The 12,333-nt window shown below is 45.6% G+C and overlaps 1 protein-coding gene across 1 annotated transcript in view; it reads right to left on the reverse strand.

The window, feature by feature from the left end:
- Positions 1 to 11,575, reverse strand: part of CASQ2 (calsequestrin 2) — a 73,111-nt gene extending 61,536 nt beyond the window's left edge. The window contains exon 1 of the mRNA XM_069601541.1: positions 10,928 to 11,575. Within this exon, the coding sequence (XP_069457642.1) occupies positions 10,928 to 11,239 (312 nt within the window). The 5' untranslated portion in view covers positions 11,240 to 11,575. The remainder of the gene's footprint in view (positions 1 to 10,927) is intronic.
- Between the last annotated feature and the right edge of the window lie 758 nt (positions 11,576 to 12,333).

The raw sequence follows: 12,333 nt of genomic DNA on the forward strand, positions 1-12,333 counted from the left end.
AGGTAGGAATACCAGACCACCTGATCTTCCTCCTGAGAAACCTGTATGTTGTTCAAAGAGCAACAGTTAGAACCGGGCATGGAACAGCAGACTGGTTCAAAACTGGGGAAGGAATATGTCAAGGCTGTATATTGTCACCCTGCTTATTTAAATTATATGCACAGTACATCATGCAAAATGCCAGGCTGGATGAAGCACAAGCTGGAATCAAGATTGCTGGGAGAAATATCAATAACCTGAGATACAAAAATGACACCACCCTAATGGCAAAAAGCAAAGAGGAACTAAAGAGCCTCATGATGAAGTTGAAAGAGGAAACTGAAAAAGCTGGCTTAAAACTCAACATTCAAAAAACCAAGGTCATGGCATCTGATCCCATCACTTCATAGCAAATAGATTTGGGGGAGGGGGAATGAAAACAGTGAAAGACTATATTTTCTTGGGCTCCAAAATCACTGCAGACAGTGACTGCAGCCATGAAATTAAAAGACGCTTGCTCCTTGGAAGAAAAGCTATGACAACCTAGACAGTATATAATAAAGCAGAGATATTACTTTGCTGGCAAAAGTCCATACAGTCAAAGCTATGGTCTTTCCAGTAGTCATATACAGATGCAAGAGTTGGACCATAAAGAAGGCTAAGAGCCGAAGAATTGATGCTTTCGAACTGTGGTGCTGGAGAAGACTCTTGAGAATCCTTTGGACTGCAAGGAGATCAAACCAGTCAGTCCTAAGGAAAATCAACCCTGAATTTTCACTGGAAGGACTGATGCTGAATCTGAAACTCCAGTACTTTGGCCACCTGATGGGAAGAGCTGACTCATTGGAAAAGATCCTGATGCTGGGAAAGATTGAGGGCAGAAGGAGAAGGGGGCAACAGAAGATGAGATGGTTGGATGGCATCATCAACTCAATGAACATGAGTCTGAGCAAGCTCCGGGAGATGGTGAAGGACAGGGAAGCCTGGTGTGCTGCGGTCCATGCGGTAGCAAAGAGTCAGACACGACTGACCAACTGAACAATAAAAAAAATAGGTATTTTTTAAAACTCCTTAGGTTGAGTCCTACGTGCAGCCAAGGTTGAGAACTACTACAACTGGCCAAGAACATGGGCTGCCTTTCAAGTGACAGGTGAAGGGAATTAACATTTGATAAGCATCAGCTGTATTTCAGGCACTCAGCATTCTACATAGATTAATTTTCTAGTAGTAACCAACATAACAAAGTAATAACACCTGACACTTGTACAGCTTCTTAAAATTTTATGGGGAATTTTTATTCATTTAATTCTCTTAATTCACTAAGGTAGAAAGGACATAGTCGATTTTTTTAGATGAGTAAAACGCAATGCATATTCATGACTTGCCCCGATCAAATAGTAAATGGAAGAGAAGTTGTTGCCCTGACCCATAGCTGTCTGCTTTGCCTAAGTACTTCACCCTCATCTGAAGTTGGATACACGAGGATGGTCGTGCACAAGAGTCATGTCAGCAACACTGGACACATGACAGAGTCTAAAGAGGCCGCAGTCATCTCACCAAAGATATTCTCACTGATACACAGACTGATTAGGAGACTGAGACCTGAATAGAAAAGGGAGCTCAGTCTTGACAATCTGAGAGCAATGGCATTAAGATACTTAGCAGAACCAGAGGCCTGCATTGCACAGGACTCACTTCTTAGTTCTGCCACAGATTACGGAACCAGCCTTCTCCTTCCCATAGGGCCTAATGGATGATCTGTGCTATTTGCTGCTGCTGCTAAGTCGCTTCAGTCGTGTCCACCTCTGTGCAACCCCAGAGACGGCAACCCACCAGGCTCCCCCGTCCCTGGAATTCTCCAGGCAAGAACACTGGAGTGGGTTGCCATTTCCTTCTCCAATGCATGAAAGTGAAAAGTGAAAGGGAAGTCGCTCAGTTGTGTCCAACTCTTCCCAACCCCATGGACTGCAGCCCACCAGGCTCCTCCATCCATGGGATTTTCCAGGCAAGAGTACTAGAGTGGGGTGCCATCACCTTCTCCGGATCTGTGCTAGAACCGCCTCTAAAAAATTATTTGCGGAGCTTCCCTGGTGGCTCAGTCAGTGGTAAGGAATCCACCTGCCAATGCAGGAGACATGAGTTCAATCCCTGGTCTGGGAAGATCCCACATGCCACGGAACAGCTAAGCCTTTGTGCCGCGGCTACTGAGCTTGTGCTCTAGAGCCTGCCAGCCACGACTGAGCCCACACACCGCAACTACTGAAACCTGCTTGCCTTGAGCTTGTGCTATGCAACAAGAGAAGCCACCACAATGAGAAGCCCGCACACCTCAACGAAGGATAGCCCTGGAAGCAACGAAGACCCAGCACAGCCAAAAATAAATAAATAAATAAAACTATATTAAAAAATGCAAAATACAAATTATCTGCAACTGGAAAGAGATTAATCTCCAGAATATACAAACAGGTCATGGAGCTCAATTAAAAAAAGAAAGGACAACCTAATCAAAAAAAGGGGCAGAAGACCTAAATAGACATTTCTCTAAAGAAGACAGACACAACTGGCCAAAAGGCACATGAAAAGATTCTCAACATTTCTGATTATTAGAGAAATGCAAATCAAAGCTACAATGAGGTTATCACCTCCCACTGGTCAGAATGGCCATCATCAAAAAAATGTACAAACAATGAATGCCAGAGAGGGTGTGCAGAAAAGGGAACCCTCTCACACTGTAGCTGGGAACGTACATTGATACAGCCACTATGGGGAACAATATGAAGCTTCCTTCAGAAACTAAAAACAGAACTACCATATGACCCAGCAATCCCCGTCCTGGGCATATGCTTGGAGAAAACCATAGTTCCAAGAGACACATGCACCCCAGTGCTTATTGCAGCACTGTTTACAATAGCCAAGACATGGAAGCAACCTAATGTCCATCAACAGAGGAAAGCATACAGAAGATACCGGTGTATATATACAATAGAACATTACTCAGCCATACAAAGGAGCAAACTGTGCCATTTGTTGAGACTTTGGATGGACCTAGAGCCTGTCTTACACAGTGAAGAACGTCAGAAAGAGAAAAACAAACGTTTATTAACACGTGTATGTGGAATCTAGAAAAATGGTACAGATAAACCTATTTGCAAAGCAGAAATAAAGACAGAGGTAGAGAACAAATGTATGGAGACCAAGCAGGGGAAACAGTGATGGGATGAATTGGGAGATTGGGATTGACATACATGTATATATGTGTGTGTATATATAGCTATATATATGTATACACGCTATGTATAAAATATAGAGCTAATGAGAACCTACTGTATGGCACAGAGAACTCCACTCAGTGCTCTATAGTGACCTAAATGGGAAGGAAATCCTTAAGAAAGAGGGGTATATGAATATGTATAGCTGATTCACTTTGCTGAAAATAACAGCAGAAAATAACACAACCTTGTAAAACTACTGTACTCCAATAAAAATTTTGTTTAAAAAGATAAAAAGAAAATTACTGATAAATAGCCTGTTCACCAGGGGTTTCCTGGGTGGCTTAATGGTAAAGAATCTGTCTGCAGTGTAGGAGATGCAGGAGACATAGTTTGGATCCCTGGGTCAGGCAAATCCCCTGGAGAAGGGCATGGCGACCCACTCTAGTATTCGTGCCTGGAGAATTCCATGGACAGAGGAGCCTGGCGGGCTACAGTTCATGGGGTCGCACAGAGCCGGACAGGACTGAAGCAACTGAACACACACACACACACACAGCCTGTTTACCAGCAGTGGAAAATCAGTCAGAGCAGTAACCCTTACTGCTGGCAGACAGGCCATTTCCAATAACTTTTAGGTAGTGATCCTGCCATTTGATATCCAGGAGGGCCTGGGAGAGAGCCCCTAGGCAGGTCATGTATGGGGATGGTAGCTCCTTTATTGTGGGGACGTCCTCAAGCAGGAAGAGCAGAAAACAATGCAGGGAAAATTCTACAGAGCGGCCCTGGGTCTCCAGAGACACTACTGGGGCATCTGGTCAACCCAGCGGACAGCTACCAGGATGATGTAACTATTTCTGCTTCAGGACCCCAGGTTGCCTGCCAGTACCTGCTAGTTCATCACCCTCAACAAATGAACGAATTTTTACTCTTCACCGTGTGGAAAGCATCGCTTGTTCACCATCCATTCAGTGACTGATTCACTCACTCACTACGGTTACTGAGAGCCTGCCTTAGCAACAGGTATGAATGAATACTGATGAATGAATATTTCTGTTCATGGATTCACAGTAAGAATGTTCATGTTCTGAAACACTCACTTGCCTGAGGGAAATTCCAGTAAATATATATATTGGTTACAGGTTGGTGTGTTTAGTTGCTCCCACAGGACTCACACAAACACATCACAGATGAGGAACCTGAACAGACAGACTTCTTCCTCGGGAATTGGACCCAGGCCTCTCTGGTTTGGAAGCCCATTTTAGAGCACACCACCTCTCAAGCATTTCAACCCAAGAGAGGCCAGTGATGTCGGGTGTCGGAGTACTTTCTCTGCAGTATTTATAGAACATGATAGCAGCAGCACTTGTTTCAAGGTGAAAGTAGAAGCCGGCAGCAAAGAAGCAAGGAGGAATCAAATTCATTGCCCGTGTCCTGGTCTTGAGTCTCTGAGTCCTGCAGCACTAATAGGGTTTGGCCAGTGAGGCATGACTACATTTGCTGACTTTGCTGAAGCTGAAGGAAATAGCATATAAAATTGCAACTCCCTTTATAATCTGAGTTGATATCTCAATAGGAAAAAAATGGGGGAAAGGCATAGAAAAATATGAAAAAATTTAAGTGTCAAATAATTTCATGAAAAATTCAGTCCAGCTAGAAATCAAAGAATGTCCATTAAAACAATAAAAATATAAATAGGCAAAGATTTTTAAAATCCTGAAAACTGTGCCAGTATCCAAAAATAGAGGAATTCTGTAATAGCCTATATGGGAAAAGAATCTGGAAAAGAGTGGATATACGTTTATGTATAACTGATTCACTTTGCACAGGGCACCTGAAATTAACACAAGATTGCCAATCAGCTATACTTCAATAATTTTTTTTAATTAAAAGGAAAATTAGTTTTAAAATATGTATGATCATATAGTGGAGTCCTGTGCCAACATTAACATCATGTTTGCCAAGAATTTAAAACTAGTTAGTGACATAGGGATACTCACAATATACTGAAATGAAAAAAGCAGGAAGTAAAACCATAAAAATGGTATACATCTAATTTGAAAGTGTGTTCTTATGCATAGAAAAAAGTACTGGAAAGAACTCTATCAGAACACTAGCCATGTTTATTTCGGGGTGCTTTTTCTTTGGCCACATCATCTCACACTCCTGCATGAGAGTGTGTTATTTTGTGGATGAAGTGCTCCACCAAGAGTCAGGATTGCCAGCTGTGTAACTCACATCACTGCAAGGCCACATCTATGACATGAGGAGTTCAGAACAATCTAGATGGTTCTCAAAGTTCTTTTGAGCTCTAACATATCAGACATTCATTCAACAAACATTTACAGAGCATCTATATAGAGCTACGTGCACTGCACCAACCCTGGGGTCTTCCAGAGGTAGATTCCAGTCAAATGCAAAGCAGAGTTTGAGTGTGGCCTCCTGGTGCCATATTACTTGCCCTTTTTATGACTAAGCTTTTTAAAAAATTCATTATTTTTTAAAAATTTAGCTGTGATGGATCTTAGTTGCAGTATAGAAACTCTCAGTTGAGACATGTAGGATATATTTCCCGCACCAGGGATCGAAATTGGGCTACCTCCATTGGGAGTGTAGAGTCTTAGCTACTGGACTACCAGGGACATCCCTCTCCCTAAGCTTTTAATGGCCTCATATTCTTCCCTTTCTTCTCTTCCACTTATCAAACCTGCTTTCACATAGAACTCAACTTTGATCAGATGGAGGTGTAAGTGAATGGCAATATCTTAGAAGACTATCTCTTGCAGAAGGGTTTGACTAAATAGGAATAAAATTTTTACCTAAAGGAACGAGGCCCTTGTGGCCAAATTTTAGGGAAAAGGTATCAAGTTGGAAAAGGTTTTAGAGCTGTCAGAATCTTGCCTCCTGGATTTCCCTTCCCCACCCTTGCTTTTTTACCTAGTAAATGCTATTTATTTTCACAAACCAATTCTTCTTTGTCATGCCTTCCACATGTCTCCCAGAGAGCAGGGCATTTCCTCTTTGCTCTGCACTCCCAGAGGAGCTTATGTTACCCTACTATTATGGCAGCCCACTCCAGTACTCTTGCCCAGAAAATCCCATGGACGGAGGAGCCTGGTAGGCTACAGTCCATAGGGTCGCAAAGAGTCGGACATGACTGAGTGACTTCACTTTCACTATTACAGTGACTCCCTTGCACTGTCGCTTTTCATTAGTATTTCTTTATAATTTCCACATTAGGCTGTGAGCCGCCTGAGTGTTTCATGTTCCCTGTATCCACAGCGTGCATCCCCAGGCCCAACCTAGAGTGAGTGGCAGATGTAAGACTAATTGATGGGCATTTTAGGCCCCAAGTCTGGCAGTGACCTCCTCACCCTGTGGATGGGGCTATTTCTAGGTATTTCAATATTAAGGATTGATATTGAAATCAGTGTTTGGTCTGACCATAGTATCTTTGGGTTTTTATCAGAATGCACGGCCCTTTTTTAAAATTAATTTTTATTAGAGTATAGTTGAACAGAGGAGCCTGGTGGGCTGCAGTCCATGGGGTCACAAAAGAGTCAGACTCTGACTTAGCGACTTAACAACAGCAGCAGCAAGAATTGTTGCTTTACAACATCGTGTTAGTTTCTTCCATCGAGCAAAGTGGATCAGCTATGCTGCTGCTGCTGCTGCTAAGTCGCTTCAGTCGTGTCCAACTCTGTGCGACCCCATAGATGGCAGCCCACCAGGCTCCTCTGTCCCTGGGATTCTCCAGGCAAAAATACTGGAGTAGGTTGCCATTTCCTTCTCCAATGCATGCATGCATGCTTAAGTCGCTTCAGTTGTGTCCGACTCTGTGCGACCCTATGGACAGCAGCCCACCAGGCTCCTCTGTCCACGGAATTCTCTAGGCAAGAATACTGGAGTGGGTTGCCATTTCCTTCTCCAGAACCAGCTATATATTTACATATATCCCCTTTTTTGGATGTTTTCCCCATTTAGGTCAGGGATGGCCCTTAACACGAGGAGTTATGAACTTCTAATTCCTCACCTTCTAACCTTTAGAAATTCTCCAGGTTTATCAGCTTGGGGGTGGCAACATCATTGGAGAGGGAGATCAATTTAATAGATTGAGATCAATATGTTTTTTAATGAAACACAGCCGAAGTATAGAAAAGAATAATAAGAAAGAAGACAAAAGAATTTTTGATCCAACTGCTCCCCAGATACTAACGCGTTGTCTTGTGAAACTGTTGTTTCATTTGTGTATGTATGTTCTCTACACACTGAGTCACAGTGAGCTATGATAGAAAGCATGGGAAACCACCTTCCTAAACTGTTCAGAGGAAAGGAGCCCCACCCTTCCTGTGCTGTCTGCCCTGGGCTGAGATTTCACTGCCTTGTGGATGCACCCTGGGAACTGCCCCCTCCCCTCCTAGTTTGCACAATAACAGCCCTGGAACTGGCAGGATATTGTCCTTAGTGTTTTTTGTTTAGAGTCCAGGGAATTAAGAAGACAAAAATGGGCTTTTTTGACCAGGAAGAAAATTTAGAGGTTCACACCCCCGCTCTCTTACCATTCCTGGGGTTCCTGGAACCAGTCCAGTCCTGGATTCTGAGGCACAGCCTACACCTGACAGGTATCTCAGCAAAGGCCCTCCTTCCCTCCCCAACCCTCAGGGAGGTAGCCCAGCCTCCTCCAGGGTTTGCATATTTGTACGAGCAGTGCCTCCTCTGGGACTCTGTGCTTCTCAGCCCTGTTGCTGATATGGCTGGCATCATCAGGCCCAGGCCCACAGGCTGAGCACTCTATTTAAGGAAGACTCTTGAAACAATCCTGAAGAGGGTATCCACCAGCAACGTGTACATCGCCTCATTTGATTCTAGCAGTAAGGCAGTATAGGGACTAAAACTGCCTGCATCTACACTAGTTGATGGAGAAGACAGTGGCGCCCCACTCCAGCACTCTTGCCTGGAAAATCCCATGGACAGAGGAGCCTGGTAGCCTGCAGTCCATGGGGTCGCTAGGAGTCGGACACGACTGAGCGACTTCACTTTCACTTTTCACTTTCATGCATTGGAGAAGGAAATGGCAACCCACTCCAGTGTTCTGGCCTGGAGAATCCCAGGGACGGGGGAGCCTGGTGGGCTGATGTCTCTGGGGTCACACAGAGTCGGACATGACTGAAGCGACTTAGCAGCACACTAGTTAAATGGCCTTGGGCAACTTAGCCTCTCTGTGCCTCAGTTTCCCCATCTGAAGATGGGGATGGCAACTGTACCTACATCAGAGAAATACTATAAGGCTCAGACCAGCTACATGTACAAAGTGCTTAGAACAATCCCTGTGCAGAGTAAGCATTCAATAAATGTTTATTATTAATCATCCCATAAGCCTGTTGGACAATTATTATTTTTCCAGATTTATAGATGAGAAAATGGGGTGCAGAGAAGGTAAGTAACCTGCCCTATGTCGTGTATCCAGTAGAGGGGAAGCCAGGATATAAATCCAGATCTCCAGACTCCAAGTTCTGTGATCTCTTTCCCTAAGGATTTAGGAGCCTGTGGGGCATCAAACCACCTCCTGTGCTGAGCTTACACCTTGTCAGTCTCTGCTGGGCATTCCTGGATCAAAGGTGGCTGGAAGGATGGTGAGTCCAGGGCAAAGTCCCTTCTCAGGATTTTGCTTGGGAACACAGAATTTGTCTTTGAGGGAGAATGTGTGTGTGTGTGACAGGGAATCAGAAATTGGGGTCATGGCTTGCACCAGCCCTCTTTTTGAGTTCTAGGCTAAGTTGACATTGGTGAGCATATATGGTAGAGTCCTTGTGCCTTCAGCTAACTTTTCAGAAAATTGTCACTATAATTGAGTAGGGCAGTTGGAGATGGAGATGGTAATGTGAGTGCGGATTTCTTGGGCTGAGCAGCAGCTGTGCTGTATGTCCTGGTTTTTTTTCCAGCCTGCGATTTTCCTGTATATATAGTACAAAGACCTAATAACAGTCTCTGCTTTTTCCTTGCTTATAACTCACAGAGGGAGCTGAACTTCCATGTTCAGGCCCCAGAGTAGAGCCTGAGGAAAAAGATAATGGGCATGGTGATATTTTTAAAATGCTTAGTTTTTCATCTACCAGAGCTCTCTGTAATGACCATGCTCCCATATATAAATCCTCTGAAAATAAATATGGGTATGATGATCGAGAGACACAGGGCTCTGCAATGCTTTTAAAATTATCAAAGATATTTTGATGTGTTTGGGATGGTTTTCCTGGATTTTATTATGTGCTCAGTCGTGTCCTACTCTTTGTGACCCCATGGACTGTAGCCCACCAGGTTCCTCTGTCCACGGGATTTCCCAGGCAAGAATACTGGAGTAGGTTGCTATTTCCTTCTCCAGGGGATCTTCCTGACCCAGGGATCAAACCCGAGTCTCCTGCATTGGCAGGCAGATTCTTTACCACTGTGCTGCCTGGGAAGCCTAGATTTTCTTATACTCAATTTTTTTTTTTTTTTGAGAACTAAAATCCACATGGGTTTTCTATGATAATTCTGTTCATCAAAATATTTGATTATAATGTATGTCCGTTATGTCTCAATAAAACTGAAAGAAAAAGAAAGAACAAAAAGGTATCTGATTGAACTGAGCTTTCTGGTAAGGCTGGTCTCCAATAGTCCTTTTTGCAAATAGGTGTGTGGGCTGAGCCAAGCCTGGGGACTGATGAGGGATCTTGGTGCTTACTAGAATTCTTGGCACTCCCAGGTGCTCCTGAGTGTAACTGATCTGACACTGTCCAGGAGGAGCTACGGGAGGAGTTCCTGGGTCACTCACACAGGATTAAAGAGCCAGCCCCTGCGCCAGCTTCACAGAGAGGCCAGTAATGCAGACAGAATAGGAGCTGACTTCAGCATCTTCCCTGACCTCACACCAAGAACTTTCTGAGAAAAAGAAATACTCCCGCTACTGAACACGCAGCCAAGACCTTCCCACAACTCCAGTGGCTGATGTTGACTGATACCGAGTCCCAAGAGAGGAGCACTACTTAGCGGTGCTCCCCATCTGACCCACAAGCAGAAGCAAGGTCAAATGACTTCTGCTGCCCCAAGATCGTGGGCAGACTTACAAGAACAAACAGTAGGAAATTAGTACACCGAATGAAGCCTGCACATAACCCTGAATCCCATGTCATTCGGGCCTTTTAACAATAGCTTTAATGTTCTCTGAGGAAAAGAGTGGCTGGAACCATTGCCCTTGAGAAATCAAGAGGGCCGTCAGCTGATAGACTTTACAACTTTACCGACTATGATGCAGTGGGCAGACTTCGCTGGTGGCTCAGTGTAAATAATCCTCCTGCCAATACGGAAGACGTGGGTTCGATCCCTGGATCAGGAGGATCCCCTGGAGAAGGGAATGGCAACCCACTCCAGTAATCTTGCCTGGGGAATCCCATGGACAGAGGAGGCTGGCAGGCTACAGTCCATGGGGTCTCAAAGGAGTCGGATACGACTTAGCAACTAAACAACAACGACAAGCAGTGCAGTGTGCAGCATGTCCTGCACTTGTCCTGTCTGAAGAGTCTGAACACACCTCTGTTTTTCACACATCCCAGCTTTGCAAGATTTCCAGTGTTGTATGAGACTGAAATGGGGCCAGACTTTAGGATATATTATCAGCACCCTGGGGTCCCCACATCCCGATCACGGGCCAGTTCCCGCCTCCTTGGACGCCGTGGTCCCGGGCCCCCCCCACCCCCACTCACCTCCAGCACGATTTCTTTCAGCTGGAACTGTTTCTGCACGACTTTGTCTGAAGACAGGGGCTCATGGTAGTAGAGGCAGAGCAAGTCGTATTTCTTCAAAACCTGCTTGAAGTTCTTCTCAGTTAGACTGACCACGCGGTCTTTGCCATCATAGGTGGGGAAGTTCAGTCCCTCCTCTGCCCTGCAGGAGGACAGCAGGTAGACCCCCACCACAAACAGGTGGGCTCTCTTCATCTGGGCAAAATTTTTCTTTCCCAGAAACGCTGATGGTAGGAAAGTGAATGGAGTCTTAGAGGACTTGCTGGGAGTCATGGGGAGCAGAGAGGCTGATCTGGTCTCTCTCCCTGGCCCTCCCTGGGCCCAAGAACCCCGTCTTCACCTCTGCAGGCTGCTGACTGTAGCCCTGGGCTCAGACAAAGCGAGCAGAGGCTCACACCCATGCGTGCGTGGAACTGGAGCCAGGCTGGGCCACCCAGCCCCAGATAGCTTGCATAGCTCTACCCAGCCCGTGTCTCATCTGGAACTCCATTTTTAGGATGCAGTTGTTTCAGGCTAAAAATAAATCATGAGATGAATAAAAAAGTTAGATATGGCCCTGTTGAGGGATTCGCTGATACAGTTTGTCAGGCTGGTGGAGAGGGAGGAGGCAGGAGGGAGACGGCGGAACATGCGCACATGAAATAAGGAGGCCAGGAAGGTCAGAGGAGAGAAATTCACCTGGAGGGAGGAGGGCAAAAGGAGGGGAGGGAGACATGGGATTGTGACGTGCGCACGTGCAGGGGTCCCTCAGATGCTATTGAATCAGTCCAATATCCCAGGGAATGGTGTCAGCCTGTCCCTTCCTGGCAGGCTGCTCATCCGCACCCCACACACACACCTACTCACCACTGACCTGGAGACCAGCCCGACCCCCAGGGGGACTTGACGTTCTGCGCCTGCCTTCCCCTGGCTGGCCGCTGCGCCGTGTCCCCCATGGCTCTGCCCGTCACTGAGCAAGGGGTCTAGGGTCACCCTTTCTCCGTGGAAAGAGCTCCAGAGACCCCAGCCCGCCAGGGTCACAGTTGTTCTCCTTCTGCCCCTGCTCATGGCTTAACGTTGCTGATACCAGGAGGTCCTGCCCCATTATAAAATTAAATATAGTAAAAGTTCAACTATCTTCCTCAGAAACCTTCTTAGGCTTTTCACTATCATCCCTGTCATCTTCTTTTCTAACATTAACCCCCAATGTATCATTTTTGCCCCTTTCCTCTCCATTAGGGACAGACTGCTGTAGAGAGTCCAGAAGCCAGATAGGTCGGAGTTCAAATCCAGGCTCTGCTTTTTAATGGCTGAATGGACTTTGGAGGGTCACTTACCCTCTCTCTGATTCGCCATCCATCACCTCCACCCCTGCTCCTTGTAAAGTG

This window comes from Ovis canadensis, chromosome 1 (assembly GCF_042477335.2).
Source record: "Ovis canadensis isolate MfBH-ARS-UI-01 breed Bighorn chromosome 1, ARS-UI_OviCan_v2, whole genome shotgun sequence".
Taxonomy (NCBI): Eukaryota; Metazoa; Chordata; class Mammalia; order Artiodactyla; family Bovidae; genus Ovis; species Ovis canadensis.